The following is a 15,624-nucleotide window of genomic DNA, read 5'->3' on the forward strand; positions in this document are numbered from 1 at the left end:
CGTCTGGTACTGGACTCTCCCAGCATCTGGAACATATTTCCTGCCTCTATCTTGTCCAATTCCTTAATAATCTTATATGTCTCAATCAGACCCCCCCCAATCTCCTTAATTCCAGCGTGTACAAGCCCAGTCTCTCTAACCTCTCTGCGTAAGACAGTCCGGACATCCCAGGAATTAACCTAGTGAACCTACGCTACACCTCCTCCACAGCCAGGTTGTCCTTCCTTAACCCTGGAGACCAAAACTGCACACAATACTCCAGGTGTGGCCTCACCAGGGCCCTGTACAAATGCAAAAGGATTTCCTTGCTCTTGTACTCAATTCCCTTTGTAATAAAGGCCAACATTCCATTAGCCTTCTTCACTGCCTGCTGCACTTGCTCATTCACCTTCAGAGACTGATGAACAAGTATTCCTAGATCTCTTTGTATTTCTCCCTTACCTAACTCCACACCATTCAGATAATAATCTGCCTTCCTGTTCTTGCTCCCAAAGTGAATAACCTCACACTTATTCACATTAAACGCCATCTGCCACGTTTCTGCCCACTCACCCAGCCTATCCAAGTCACCTTGAATTCTCCTAACATCCTCATCACATGTCACATTGCCACCCAGCGTAGTATCATCAGCAAACTTGCTGATGTTATTCACAATGCCTTCCTCTAAATCATTGACGTAAATCGTAAACTTCTGTGGTCCCAATACCGAGCCCTGTGGCACCCCACTAGTCACCACCTGCCATTCCGAGAAACACCCATTCACTGCTACCCTTTGCTTTCTATTTGCCAACCAGTTTTCTATCCATGTCAATATCCTCCCCCCAATGCCATGAGCTCTGATTTTACCCACCAATCTCCTACGTGGTACTTATCAAATGCCTTCTGAAAGTCAAGGTACACCACATCCACTGGACCTCCCGCGTCTATCTTCCTGGTTACATCCTCGAAAAACTCCAATAGATTAGTCAAGCATGTTTTGCCCTTGGTAAATCCATGCTGGCTCGGCCCAATCTTAGCACTGCTATCAAGATATGCCGCTATTTCATCTTTAATAATGGACTCTAGCATCTTCTCCACTACTGATGTTAGGCTAACAGGGCGATAGTTCTCTGTTTTCTCCCTCCTTCCTTTCTTAAAAAGTGGGATAACATTAGCCATTCGCCATAGATTGCATAGATTCCATAGATTCACCACAGCATAGCTAAAGGAATTCTTCTTCATCTTTGTTCTAAGAGGAACCCCTCCATTCTGAGGCTGTGCCCCCTGGTCTTAGACTCCCCCACTATAGGAAACATCCTCTCCACATCCGCTCTCTCTCGAGGCCTTTCAACATTCAATGTTTCAATGAGGTCACCCCTCATTCTTCTGAATTCCAGTGAGCAGAGTCCCAGAGCCATTAAACACTCCTCATATGACAAGCCTTTCAATCCCAGAATCATTTTTGTGAACCTCCTTTGAACCCTCTCCAATGTCAGCACAAAATTCTTCGAAAAGGGGCCCAAAACTGCTCACAATACTCCAAGTGAGGCCTCATCAGTGCTGTACAAAGCCTCAGCATTACATCCTTGTTTTGATGGAATGGAAGACATATGCAAACTGATGTAAAACCTCCAAAGTGAAAAACCTCTATGGTTCTAAAGCTGTGATGGAGTTGTTTTGTGGGAAGAGTCCACAGTGGTAGAGTAATGTGGTAGAAGTCGGCACTGTTGTAGAAAAATCATCTGCCAAGTTTCAGTTCATAGTTTTTCTGAATTTAATGAGTTTTTAGAACACTGTGTTGACAATCAGATTGTTGATCTTGCCCACATTGCACTTTCCTAATACAATGCAATATAGGCCTTTTACACAGTCACTTAACTGTCATGGTGTTAGAAGCATACAGTGACATAAATTTACTTAAGACTGAGCAATTCAGATTTGATTCCCAATTTCTAATTATGCTGCTGACCTGTGCCAAGGCAGTGATGGTAAAACGGCGACAGGCCTTGAAATCACTGGAATTGGGAAAATTCACCTGAATGTTTTCTGCACTGGATTGGTTTTCAGAGATATCAGTGGAAATATGTGTCTGCCTGTCTCTATGCGTGCATGTGGGTGGATGAGGGGTGTGTATGCCTCTATGTCTACAGTATATGTGGCACACAGTGTGTATTTGTGTGTGTGTGTGTGTGTGTGTGTGTGTGTGTGTGTGTGTGTGTCTTTCTGTCAAGGTTTGCATCTGTGCGTGAACGTGCCCTGTGGTTGGTGAGCCTGCTGACGCTGACCAGTTACTGCAGAACAGAGTTTAACCGGAGCCACTGCCTTCACTGGTGGAAAAGAGAGAGCTGCTAGAGAGAAAAGAAAAGTTCTTGTTTTTGAAATTGAGCACTACTTTGACCCTGAGCTAGTGCTGGATGCCTGACCGTCCACCCACAACACAGGGACGCAGAGGGCTGTGGAGGAGTAGCTTTGTTTCCCAGACACAGCTTCTGTTTGATCTCCCAATAAGTGTTTTTGTTTCAAATTCCCCTTGAATAATTTACTTTCTCTGTGCATGGGAAAGTTATGCAGTCATCTGGGACGGCACAGCTCCCAGCTCGGCCAGGATGACTGTTGTCAGGCACCTGGGCACGGAATTAAACACTGCTCTTCACTACAGAATTATGACTACGATTAATGAAGCTCCACGCATTATCAAAGTGTTACACGCACAGGCCCCAGATGAGTGGAAGAGTTCTATGAGTCAGTGAACAAGGACATACACTTTTGGGATTGCTTTTGACAAGTGGATAACAACAGCCACAACTTGTGCATTCTGAAACATATCTCACAGATGACTTTACAATGTGCCCACTATATAGAATTTGTTTTTAAATGGCCCTTTTCCAACCCCCCTTTTGAAACGCCCATCTGTTTAGGTCCTGAGCTGGAGCCAGTATTGTAGAGTATTTTGACTAATCCAACTTGTGGTTTGAATCCTTTTCATGTCTCTGGGTAGATCTTGGCTGGATGAAACACTGAAGTTGCTCAGGGTTACAGAAAGGGACAACATTTTCTTGCAGAAAATAAAGCCCTTATTTGCCCAGTGCAGACACACTCTTACCCACTTGAGGAGATTGTTGAAGTTAACTAGAGTGATTTTGGTGAACGACATCGTGGGGTAGAACGAGTGACCAATGCAACCATTGTAGCTCGCTTGTCTCATCACGTAGCTGACATGGGAGAGAAATGTGGACTGCCAAACATACACTCCTTTACTACACAGATTGAGACATCAACATGTACACAATTACAGTTCAGGGACTCGGAGTTCAGAGTTCAATTCCAACATCATCTGTGGAATACCTGGATTTAATCCGGGTATTGCGGTTTCCTCCCACAGTCCAAAGACATATCGGTGGGTTAATTGGTTATTGTAAATTGTCATGATTAGACAAGGGTTAAATCAGGAGGTTGCTGGGTGGTGTGGTTCGAAGGCCGAAAGGGCCTGATTCACTCTGTATCAATAAATAAATATACCATTTTATTTGCATTAAAGATTCAAAGTACATTTATTAACAAAGTATTACCTTGGAGAAACTCCCTCAGTCTGTGATTTGAATTTGAGACCCTTGCTCAGCGCGGGGCACCCACCTCTCAAAGGGGCAGTGTGCTGTACTTCTGAAGTTTGGTTCTTTTAAACAACACAGTTATATTTCGGAAGCAAGGCACAGCCCGTTCGATATGGTACATTAGTGTGAAGGTACATTTTAACCCCACTGATCTTTTGATGATTTGTTTTGCCTCTAATAGAAAAGCAGGAGATCTTTGAAGTACTAGTAGGTGGTTGTATTTTCTGATGCGCTTTTTAAAAAACCTTCCAGAAATATTGTGTGGCACAATGTTTGTGTGTGCCAGGTGATGGAATCTTATTGAATACCCAACTCTAAAATCTGATAGGGGACTTAGTTCATTAACAGTGCACAGACTACACCTGGGTCCTCTGGGTACAGAACATGACAAGCATATCAAGTGTACAGAGTGAAACCTAATGCCATGGAATGCTTGTTTTGACCTCACTTGTGTGCAGCCGTGTGAGGTTGATGGCAATGGCTTTACACACTGGCGTATTGAAGCATTGCGGCCTGCTTCAGGGTTACTTAAGAGGAGCCTGACCTTGTATGGAAGGTGGGTCTGAGATACCCATCTCCTTTAAATTGTAAACACATGTAATTCTGCAGATGCTGGAAATCCAGGGGAACAAATACAAAATGCTGGAGGAACTCGACCTTTAAATTGTTTTTTTTCTCTCAGTGATCGCCCCATTCATCTCACCTCTGTGTCTGTTCTCATGACTTAGAGGCCTTGCACAAAACCGGTCAGTTCCCGCTCCCTGCAAATGGCACTGCTTTAATGTGCCTTTTCATCTGCACAGCAGATTCTAGGCCTCAGATGCTCTCAGGTTTGTCATTTACTTTATCAGGACACCAATTGGCTTCAACACCCTGTTGGCAAATGTCAATGACATGCTTGTGCACAATGAGACTTAATTGGCCGGGAAACTGTATCACTTACTGATCGAACAGACCACATATTCAGCCTTGTTCAAGTATGCTTGAAGTATGCTTGAAAGTTGAACCAGATTACATTTTAAGTTTCTGATAGCAAATAATTTAAAAATGAATTTTCAGCACAGCAGTTCATGTGCAAATGTCTTGATTTTGCTCTCTTTCAGAGATCACAGCACCAACCCTTTGGATAAAGCAACTAGTTAGTAAAGACTCCAAGCATAATGGCTCCAGTATGAGGATTCAAGGTAAGTGAAGCATGCGAAAAAATATATGGCAACATTTCTAAGTTACCTAGTAAGGCATCGCTGATGGATAGTGAAAGAAAAAAGCTTATTTCTGAGAAGAACATACTTCATATTTTAAAAGCAAAATACTGGAGAGACTGAAAATCTCAACTATGAAATGCTGGTGATACTCAGCCAGTGAGGCAATGTCTGTCAAGAGAGAGAGCAAAGTCAGTGCTTGCAGGTCAGTGACCCCTCCAGAGAAGCCTCTTGATCTGGAGAGTGTCCCCAGCATTTTCTGTCATTAACAAACTTGGATTTGGAAGTGGTTGGAGATTGCTAAACCCATACTGAGGGTTACCTCACTGCTATAGGTCTTGCGGTGGGGGTGGGGGCAGTTACACATTGTGACGCTCCTTCTGCTCTGTAGTGGGGTTAGCTGTTTGAGACTGTCAGCTGGGACTGATCCAATAGCACCGAGGCCTCAGGGTTCCCAACCTGGACCCCTCGATTCATGGTAGGGGTCCATGGCATAAAAAAGGCTGGGAATTCCTGATCTACAAATGATCACCACTTGACAATGTGTGAACTTGCTGCAAGATGAACTCTTTATTGTTAGGAGTGCTGTTAAAACGAACTGCCATGTTTGTTTCTTCCATCCAGATCAGTGTTTTCTCTTGAATACATAAGTGACTCTGCAGAATGGCTTGACTGTGCTGGCTTCATTGCCGAAATTGCTGACATAATAGGGCCTCTTTAGAATGTTTGGATGAGATGAAGGGAAGAGGCTTTTTTCATTTATCAGTAGGGCCTGTTTCTGTGAATTATTTGATATTCTGGTGACTCTTGTGCCTAGATGTTTGCACTTGTGACCTGGATCGATGAGGTTGAATCATACTAGTTTCCAGATGATTGGGAAGTAGGCCAATTCGGCCCATCAAGTCTATACTGGCTCACGGAGCAATCTTGTCTCCCACCCCTCCCCCTAATTTTCCCTTTAGTCTTTTCTCCACAAACCAACTTTGCACTCACTTCACCTACAGCCTAGGGACAATTTAGAGCAGCCAACCAATTAATCTACTAGACCAACGTCTTTTTGGGATGCGAGAGGAAATGGACACCACCTGAAGTCAGCACTGAATCTGGGTCTCTGGCACTGCGAGGGAGCAGCTGTGCCAGCTGCACCAGTGTGAGGTTCAAATAAAATAAATTAAGTAAGTCTGGAAGTTTCAGACTACTGGATTGTTCTCTTAAAACCCGTCTAATTAGCCCAGTCAGGCTTGTATTTACCTACTTTCTCACGACACAGAAGATGATTATTTAACCTATTAACTCTATTCTCAGAGTGACTCCATCAAGTCCAGTCCTCAGGTTGCTCAGGAGCAAAATCAGAAAGCACTTTTTTTTTCCCCCACACAAAGGATGGCAAACATATGGAGCTGTCCCAAACAATGTTTGGACATTGGTGCAAGAGTGGGGCCAGTAGATTTTTTGTAGGTTAGCTTCAGGTGACACAGGGATATGGAACAATGTGTGTGAAAGGAGCTGGGGCATTTGCTAATGGAATGATGGGATGGTGCTAGAACACGTAATGGCCCTCTTCCATCAGAATGTGCCTTACCCTCTTTTAATTTTGAGCTGATTATTGTCTTTCTAGTGCAATCCCACCACTGAATATTGGCAAAAGACATAGTTTATAGGTGGAGAATCTTCGTGTTTTACCATTTTTAGGATAATCTTTAAACCAGGACCAAAATTCCACTGTAACAACATTGATTTCTCTAACTCCTGTTAACCACTCCCTCTTTCTGCTCTCCCCCCTTCCCCTTTCTCCTTTTTGTTTACCCCATTCTGATGGCTCTCTTACCCCTTCTTTTCTCCTTCCTCATCTTCGTGACCTGCCATTCACCACCACCTCCCCCCACCCAGGTTCCCCGCCTCCCTTTTGCTCCACAGTCCACTCCTATTAGATTCCTTCTTCCTAAGCCCTCTGCCTCTTCCTCCAATCATCTCTCAGCTTCACCCACTCCCCCACCCACCCACATTTCTCCCCTCACCTGTTATCACCCGCCAGCTTATACTCCTCCCAATGCTCCCCCCCTCCACTTTCTTATCCTGGCTGCCCTCTTCCTTTCCAGTCCTGATAAAGGATCTCAGCCCAGAACATCGACTGTCTATTCCCCTCCATAGATGCATGCCCTGCTGAGCTCCTGCAGCATTCTGTCCCATTGCAGCCGCTTGGGCAGACTCTAGGTGGTAAACATTGTGTGTGAGGTCATACTGCATTGTAACTGGCAAAGGCAGCTGGGCAGCTAACTTGAGTGTAGCTAGGACTCAGCCTGCAATGAGATAATGACTGTAAACCATATTTCAATGATGCTGGTAGGATTCCGCAGCACTCCTCTGAAAAGAGCCAAGTGTCTGTTACGTCCACCTGAGAAGGCAAATGGGTACTTGCTTCACAGCCTCGTGCAGCAGTACAGGGTCTCCTGTGTACCACATTGCATCGTCGAACCACATCATGGAGCAGGGCTCGAGCCCATGAACTTCATACAGAGGTGCACCCGTGAGCCCGGCTAATGGAAATGCCTGAAAGTTGTAATGAATAGAATTGGGTGGCACCAGGCACTTTGACCTTCAGGGCTATCCTGATAATTCAGGAAGTCTGCTCGCTGATGGAAAGACGTGGTATGTGAAGAGAGCTTTATTGAAAAGTGCAGAAACCCTTCGAAGCCACTCTTCGGATATTAGCTGCAAAGTCTTCGGTAAGTACTTCATGAGTCTAATTCCTAAGTACACACCATCTGCGTGAGTTTGGTGTGGTTTGGAGCAGCTAGTGGTCTGGTGTTGAGGAATAGACTACATTTTTTTTAGCTGTGCTAAAATTATATACCATTTCATCAATGGCTTTGACATCACACTGCAACCTGGTAAGGGTATTGTCCATTCATTGCTATCTTTGGAGAGATGGCTGTTCACTGATGCATTTCATGACTGGAATGTGTTCTCAATGCAATCATATTTCACCGAAGTTCCCAACTTACCCTTAACTTACTCTTAATTTTTATTCCCTGTTTGTAATGGAATTTTCATTGATGCCAGTTATTCAAACCTATCCATAGCCAGTGTAGCGTGGAAGCATTGGGTCCACCATGGGCAGCAGTCGGTGTATCATTACTGTGGACACAGCCTGTTCTCGCTGGTGTCCAGAAACCCCTGCACAGCTCACCTCTTTACAACCTTGGAACTGCCCAGATGCAGATTCTTGGCTGTGGCATTATCTGATTAAAATCACTCATGCCAAATGCGAATCTGAATAGAAAGGCACTGCAATATTTACAGCATCATTGCTTGGTGCATGGTAAGGATTACAGTGTGTCCTTGTGACCTCTGGACAAAGCAGTCAATTTAATGCCAATTTATGGCTTGCTTTGTGCTGAACTTCAACCCAACTGGGAACTTGGTTCTCTTCATGCAGACCCCTGGCCAATAAGAAAATAGAGGGAAGGTTTCCTTTCCTTTCATTTTTTTCTGGGCTGGATCTGTTCCAAGGTCTTGGAGGTGAAATGGTTGTCTGCTAATCCATTGTAACAACTAGCCTAGTGGATCTTTGGCAGAATGGAAGCTTATCCTTGCTCATTTGGAGAGCAGAAGTGGTTTCACTGGCATTGGGGGAAAAATTCCATGCGACTTACATCATTAAAAATTATTCAAGACACCTTTGTTCCAAAATCAGCAGTAGACTTGTCCTTGGATAGCTCAGCTAATTACCAATATGTGTTTACAAGGTTGGAATCTTGTAGTGTTACGTTTACACGAGAGTGGTGAAAATACCTCAAACGCACAGGGCTGCAAGTCTGAGCAGTACAGAATTACATTGCTCCCACAAGAATAAGCTTCTTTCCAAACACAATTTTTCAGTTTTGCTCAAGAAAGGCCTCCCTTTTGTGCCATGTCGGAGAATTAATGGAGTTTTAGGGAAATGGGGGAGGTTGCTCTGAGTACAGTCTGCAGCATTGGATAGCCGCAGCTGCTTCCTGCTTCTCTCTCAGGCTGTCATCATTCTCTCCCTCCACTAGTGCAAAGTTGATTTGGCTTCTGGATGCCCACATGTTTCTCTACCAGTGCTGTTCACCCCTAGATCCCACTATCATTCTGAAGCTGAAGATGCATCTCAGTTTTGCCCTCATCTATCTCCAAATCTGTCTTTGGTTTTTATTTCTGATTTACAAGTCCCATCTTGTCTTAAAGCTCTCCTTCAGTCCTCGGCTCACCTCCCCTTATCTGGCCCAAGAGTTAGCCACCCTTGATAGCTAAATCTGGCTTCACCACCAGCCTTGTTGTTCTAACTGATGACTCATTATATTGACCCCTTTTCACACTTACTTTCCCAAGACCTCATAATATTGGCACTGCTTCTGCAGATCATTCCAGCTCCTGAAAGTTATAAGTTTTTAATTCCTAGTCTTGGCGTTGTCAATAAAACTCAGCTCATTGTCCTAGAAACCCATGGGTATGAGAGACGTGTCCAGTCCATGGGATTTAGCCTTCACACCGGATATTGTTCTGAACAATCTCCATCCAGACATCTGCTCAGCATCAATGGAATCCTGTAATTTTCATGTAAACAACAGGAATTCTGCAGATGCTGGAAATTCAAGCAACACACATCAAAGTTGCTGGTGAACGCAGCAGGCCAGGCAGCATCTCTAGGAAGAGGTACAGTCGACGTTTCAGGCCGAGACCCTTCATCAGAACTAACTGAAGGAAGAGTGAGTAAGAGATTTGAGCTGGCCCTTCCCCCCCCCACTTTCAAATCTCTTACTAACTCTTCCTTCAGTTAGTCCTGACGAAGGGTCTTGGCCTGAAACGTCGACTGTACCTCTTCCTAGAGATGCTGCCTGGCCTGCTGCGTTCACCAGCAACTTTGATGAATTTTCATGTAGGACATTTTTCATGAGCATCCCGATCTAGAGATCATAAACATGTTTTCCCTTTTACAAAGTTAACTTTATCTTTTAAAGGGTTGGCATATTATTTTAATGTGTTTGTAATTCAGGGCCACACAAAATACTTGTGACGAATTCCTGGTCGATGTGGTCTTTGATGGGCTCACAAAGAAATCAAGTGACTGTAACCATGAATTATCTTTATTTGAATTGATACACTCTGGATCTCAGGAGATCCCAACATACAATAATTCTATTTAAGAGCACAGCAAGTTCTCTTAATTTGCATAATTATTGGCCAAGGCTCACGCCCTTGGAAATGGTGCTCCAGAATCTTCTATACCTGAAGGGGTAGTTAGGCCCTGATTTTAACTTCTCGTTGAGGAACAACCCTTTAGACTAAGCAACACAGACAGTCATCAGTATCTTTGTGCTCAGGTTTGGAGACATGATCCATGACCATCTGTTTGAGGCAACGGTGCCACGAAGTGAGCCACCGTTATCATCACAGCAATTTTACCTTTGTTGTAAATCTCATATAAAACCTGTTCATGTTCTGTTTAGTGAATGCAGTTAAAGTGTGTATGGGATGGATGGGGCGTGTGGTGGAGGGAGGGAGGAAGAAAACGTACGCAAATAAGAAGCCCAGCTTTGTGGGACTGCTAAGGCAGCATTAGGTTATACTGTCCAGTGATTTGTAAATGTTTCAGTGTGACAGAAGTGTGACAGGTTCTTTTAATATATTTGCTTAGCAATAATGTGCTACGGGATGGAAAACTTGAGCGATGATGCAATTACGTGACCCAGTTTAGATAGGTGATGAAAAACCAGGCTGAAATTCACGCAATGGATCCTGGGACATAACTTAAAGAGCCAAATTTTGGAACCAACCAAACTGAAACTAATCCATGGCTATTAAACCAGGTGAAAATATCATTAGACAAACCTAGCATTGTTATAGTAACCTGCCAGAAGTTTGCACTAGGAGGGGTGGTGGGCTTCAGACTTTCACAAGTGTAAATTCCTTTCCCCTTGTTTCCATTTCTTTCTGCATCTTCAAAAGTTGCATTGGCATTTTAAGGGGGGATTTGCTTCTGTAGATGAGTAACTGCTGTTATTTCCAGCATCTGAAAGCTGGGGAAGACATGGGTTACTGTTTAAGAGTTCTGATTTTAAGATGTTTGCTTTGGGGCAGTGGTTTCCATCTTGATGTTTTGAATGAATATTTTTTTCAAAAATATACTTCATTCATAAAACTTGCAAGTAAACAGTACAGTATTTTCATATGTCACATTCGCTGCACATGATATATTATTCACATGTTATATCAGCAGAACGTCATTTTTTTCTTTCACATAAGGGATGGTGTGGGCCATTTTTACTCAGGGCCCTATTTAAGTGGGACCTATATTATAGCCACTTTCTTATTATAGCCTTAATGATGGCTGTCCTGAATTTCAGCACGTCCCTGGCACTTGGTCGTGCAGCTGGAGCTGTGCCAGCCAGATGCCCTGACTGCTTGAACTGTGTCATTCATTCATCAGTTTCCAGTCTCGGCCACTGATGCTGGAAATCTGAAATAAATTTAGAGAAGGATAGGGATCTTGGAACAACTCCATGTTTCTCTCCACGGATGTCATCTGACCTGTTGAATATTTACAAAGCTTTCTGGTTTTAACGTATTGGCCACAAATCAAGCCTTTTTGCCTTGGGTCCTCTCTAAGTGAATGTCATTGCTGTTTGAACCCGTGGCCTTCTGAGGTTCTGTCCTTGGTGGTAACTTGGTGGCACTCAATCAAATGTGTGACCTTATCAGTCACCGCTTTGAAGCTATATCCAGATTTCTTTGTTTTGTTGCTCTCCTGGGTCCTACCGCATGTTGGCTGTCCCAACATTCACACAATGAATGTTAAATGATAACACTTACGGGATTGTAGTGCTTGTATTGTTTGGAGATGGAGCAGGATGGGCTTTTGACAGATCAAGCAGAGCAATAGAAACATCTTGTTAGCCATTTCCTTTGTAATGCATAGCAGTTGCTTAAATTGACGTAGGGTGAAGATAATTGCTTTATTTACAGTGAAACACTTGGTTATAAAACAACTCTCACAAACTGTTGGCAAACCTGGCAATTACAATCCAACTGGAGGTCATTTAATGGGGCCCTTTAAACAGCTTGGATCTTAAAGGAAAACTAATTGGTGCCTAAGTGCTGAGTAGATAACCTGCCTGTGAACTGCTATAAAAATGATTTAGGTTGTCCCAATCTCAGTGTTTACAGCACTGAAAGGAATTTGTAGAACTGTTGGGTAGGTTGCTGCAAATTAATTTAAAATAAACAGCCCACGGTTGGACAGGCTAAAGAAGAGAAAGGACTAGTGTTCCTGATCAAATTTCAAAATAGATAATAAACCTGATTCTGTTACACGGGGCATATTGAATGAATTCAAAATGGTCTGTTTGTCAGTAAAAGTAAGATTGCTTCTTAATCCTACACCAAAGTTTTGCTCTATCACAAATTTTCCAAGTCCAAAGTTCAATGTAAATTTATTATCAAAGTATGCAGAGGTCACCATGTACTGCTTTGAGATCCATTTTCTTGTGGGCATTCACAGTAGATGTAAAGAGACACAACAGAATTAATGAAAAACTACACACAAAGAAAGATGGACAGAACAATTTGAAAAGTAAGACAAACTGTGTAAATACCAAAGAAACTAGTAAAAATAATAAATAAAATTGAGAACAGGAGTAGTGGAGTCTTGAAGATGAGTCCATAGATCATGGAAGCAGCTCAGCGGTGACAAGAGTGAAGTTATTCACCCTGGTTCAGGACCCTGATAGCTGAGGAGTAATAACTGCTCCTGAACCTGGTGGTGTGGGACCTAAGGCTCCTGTGTCTTCTTGATGGCAGCATCATGAGGAGAGTATAGCCTCGATGGTGGGGGTCCTGGGTGGCGGATGCTGCTTTCAAGATGTGTATTTGAGAGAAACATCAACTATTGGAGTATTCTCTAACTGGCAGTCCAGGTTGATATTAACAAAGGCTGAAAGTATACATGACTCTAAGGCAGGGGTTCACAAGCTGGGGTCCATGGACCTTCTTGCTTAGTGGTATAGGTCCATGGCATAAAAATGCTGGGAACTCCTGCTCAAAATCTGTTGGACTTAGAGAGGTGATGAAACCGAACTTCTTCGGACTGCGGTAAAGGAGCTTCTCAGTCACAGTAAGATGCTGAGAAGTGAGAATGCCCACTTTTACTGAGGTCAAGTCAAAACTGCTTGAATGCTTTGCAGGTTCAGTTTAACATTCTGCCCTCCTTGTTGAATATGGTGACTCTCAGAGATCCATGCACTGTTGGAGGCAGACTTCGGGTAGACTATCCCTCTTGGATTTGTCTGTGGACAGCATCCAAAGGTGGAAGGATTATGGATTCGAATCTCACTCTGGGGACTTGAGGACAAAAACCTTAGCTGAGGGTACATAGACATAGACATAGACATAGACATACTTTATTGATCCCGAGGGAAATTGAGTTTTGTTACAGCTGCACCAACCAAGAATAGAGCATAAATATAGAAATACAAAAACCACAAACAATCAAACAACAATATGCAAACTATGCCAGATGGAAGTAAGTCCAGGACCAGCCTATTGGCTCAGGGTGTCTGATCCTTCACGGGAGGAGCTGCATAGTTCGATGGCCACAGGCAGGAACAACCTCCGATGACGCCCAGTGTTGTATCTCGGTGGAATATGGCCGGAGTCCAACAGCAAAAAGTTCAATATCCAGGCTACAAACACGTTCCTCAATCATAATATGACCAGGATTGCACCATCTGTTGTTAACCAGAACAGCAAGCCCCCAACGCTTACCTCCTTTACGCTTACCACTCTCAGTGCACTTCTGGTCAGCCCAAACGGTCTGGAAGCCCTCCATGGAAAAGTTTTGGTCAGGTATGTCCACGTTGTGGTATTGAGGCTGCGCTGGGTGGTGTCGACTTTCAGGTGAGGCTTTAAACTGCTCTTTAAGCAAGTACGCAGTAGGTACTTCAAAGATGAGTAGGGCAAGTATTCCCTAACAGAAGAAATTCTGCAGATGCTGGAAATCCAAAGCAATACACTCAAGCTGCTGGAGGAACTCTGCAGGTCAGGCAGCATCTAGGGGAATGAATAAACAGTTGACGTTTCGGGCTGAGACTCTTCTTCGGGACTGAAAAGGAAGGGCGAAGATGCCAGACTAAAATGGTGGAGGAAGGGGAAGGAGGATTGCTAGAAGGTGACAGGTGAAGCCAGGTGGGTAGGAAAGATAAAGGGCTGGAGAAGAAGGAATCTAATAGGAGAGGAAAGTGGGCCATAGGAGAAAGGGAAGGAGGAGGGGAGTCAGGGGGAGGTAATAGGCAGGTGAGAAGAGGTAAGAGGCCAGAGTGGGAAATAGAAGAAGAGGGGAGTAAGAGGGAGTTTTTTTTTTATGGGAAGGAGAAATTGATATTCACGCCATCAGGTTGGAGAGTACCAAGACGGAATATAAGGTGTTGGTCCTCCACCCTGGGGGTGGCCTCATCTTGGCACAAGAGGAGCCATGGACCGGCATGTCGGAACAGGAATGGGAATTAAAACGTTTGGCCTCCGGGAAGTTCTGTTTTTGGCGGATGGAGCGGCGTATTCCATGCCTGTATCTCCTGTTACAGACTTGGTCTTTGCTGTTGCTTCTGGTAGCAACTTGGGCGCAGCAGAGCTGTTTCCTCCACTGCATCTGCTGCACCCTAGACCACCTCATGAATTGCAACTAGATGGACTTTGCTGCTGGTTTGCAGATAAATCTGAGCAACAGTATCACAGAAATTTCCCCAGCTCATTCAGAATGGTGCCCTAGGAAGATACACACCTACCCGAGAGGAAAGTCTTGGATTAACTTCAGTTGGGAATAAAATGAAGCCATCTGAAAGCACGGCCACTGCTCCCCTGCAGTCCTGCCCCCTTCTCCTTTCACACGCATTTAGGTGAAAGATCTCACCTCATGAGTGTGTGTTTAGCAGAAGCGTATCCTACACAAAAATAAAATGTATGAAGTTCAGGAAGTACTGCAGTCGAAGATATGATGCAGTCACTACAGCACCAATTAATTTATTGATCTCCAATGCATTTAAAGTAAATATAAACTTCAACACAGAACAAATTGATTAGAATGGTACACAATAACAAACACGATAAAATTTGCAGATGCTGGAAATCCAACTGTCTCCTGCTCCGCTTGCTTTGACAGAAGTTACAGGTTCAAACCCCACTCTAGATACTTGATTAGAGTCACTAAAAATAGATCCACTGGTTGTTAGGCGTGTTGTGTGCAAATGTCTTGCTGTGTTTCCTCTAATGCAGCAGGGACTCTATTTTGGGAATGCCTTGAAAGCTGACATAGACTTTTTATGGGCTGAATGATTTCTTTCTATATGGTAAGAAATGGTTGCTCTACTTCCTGTATCTCAGTCAAGACTGTGATGGAACTGTGCTATGTACAGTCCTGTTGCAGGTACTTTGGGACACCCTGAGATCACAGTGGAGCAGCTGGTAGAACTGCTGCCCTCACAACCCTTGTGATCCAGGTTCAGTCCTGACCTCTGGTGTCGTCTGTTCAGGCTTCGCCTGTTCTCCCTTTGACCAGGTGGTTTTCCTGTGAGTGAAAATATGCCCAAGTTGGCGGATCAACTGCCCCCTCTACTGTATAATTAACATAGAACATTATAATAGTACAGCACAGTACAGGCCCTTTGGCCCACAATGTAGTGCCAACCCTTAAACCCTGCCTTCCATATAACCCCCCACCTTAAATTCCTCCATATACCTGTCTAGCAGTCTCTTAAATTTCAGTAGTGTATCTGCCTCCACCACAGACTCAGGCAGTGCATTCCACACACCAACCA

At 43.9% G+C, this 15,624-nt stretch overlaps 1 protein-coding gene across 3 annotated transcripts in view; it reads left to right on the forward strand.

Annotated features, from left to right (window-relative positions):
• The window catches only part of smoc1 (SPARC related modular calcium binding 1), a 248,922-nt gene that overhangs the window by 82,687 nt on the left and 150,611 nt on the right, over nt 1-15,624 (forward strand). For all 3 annotated transcript variants that reach the window (XM_063052100.1, XM_063052091.1, XM_063052109.1), the window contains exon 7: nt 4,694-4,774. In XM_063052100.1, the coding sequence (XP_062908170.1) occupies nt 4,694-4,774 (81 nt within the window). The remainder of the gene's footprint in view (nt 1-4,693; nt 4,775-15,624) is intronic.

Source organism: Mobula hypostoma, chromosome 1, assembly GCF_963921235.1.
Source record: "Mobula hypostoma chromosome 1, sMobHyp1.1, whole genome shotgun sequence".
NCBI lineage: Eukaryota > Metazoa > Chordata > Chondrichthyes > Myliobatiformes > Myliobatidae > Mobula > Mobula hypostoma.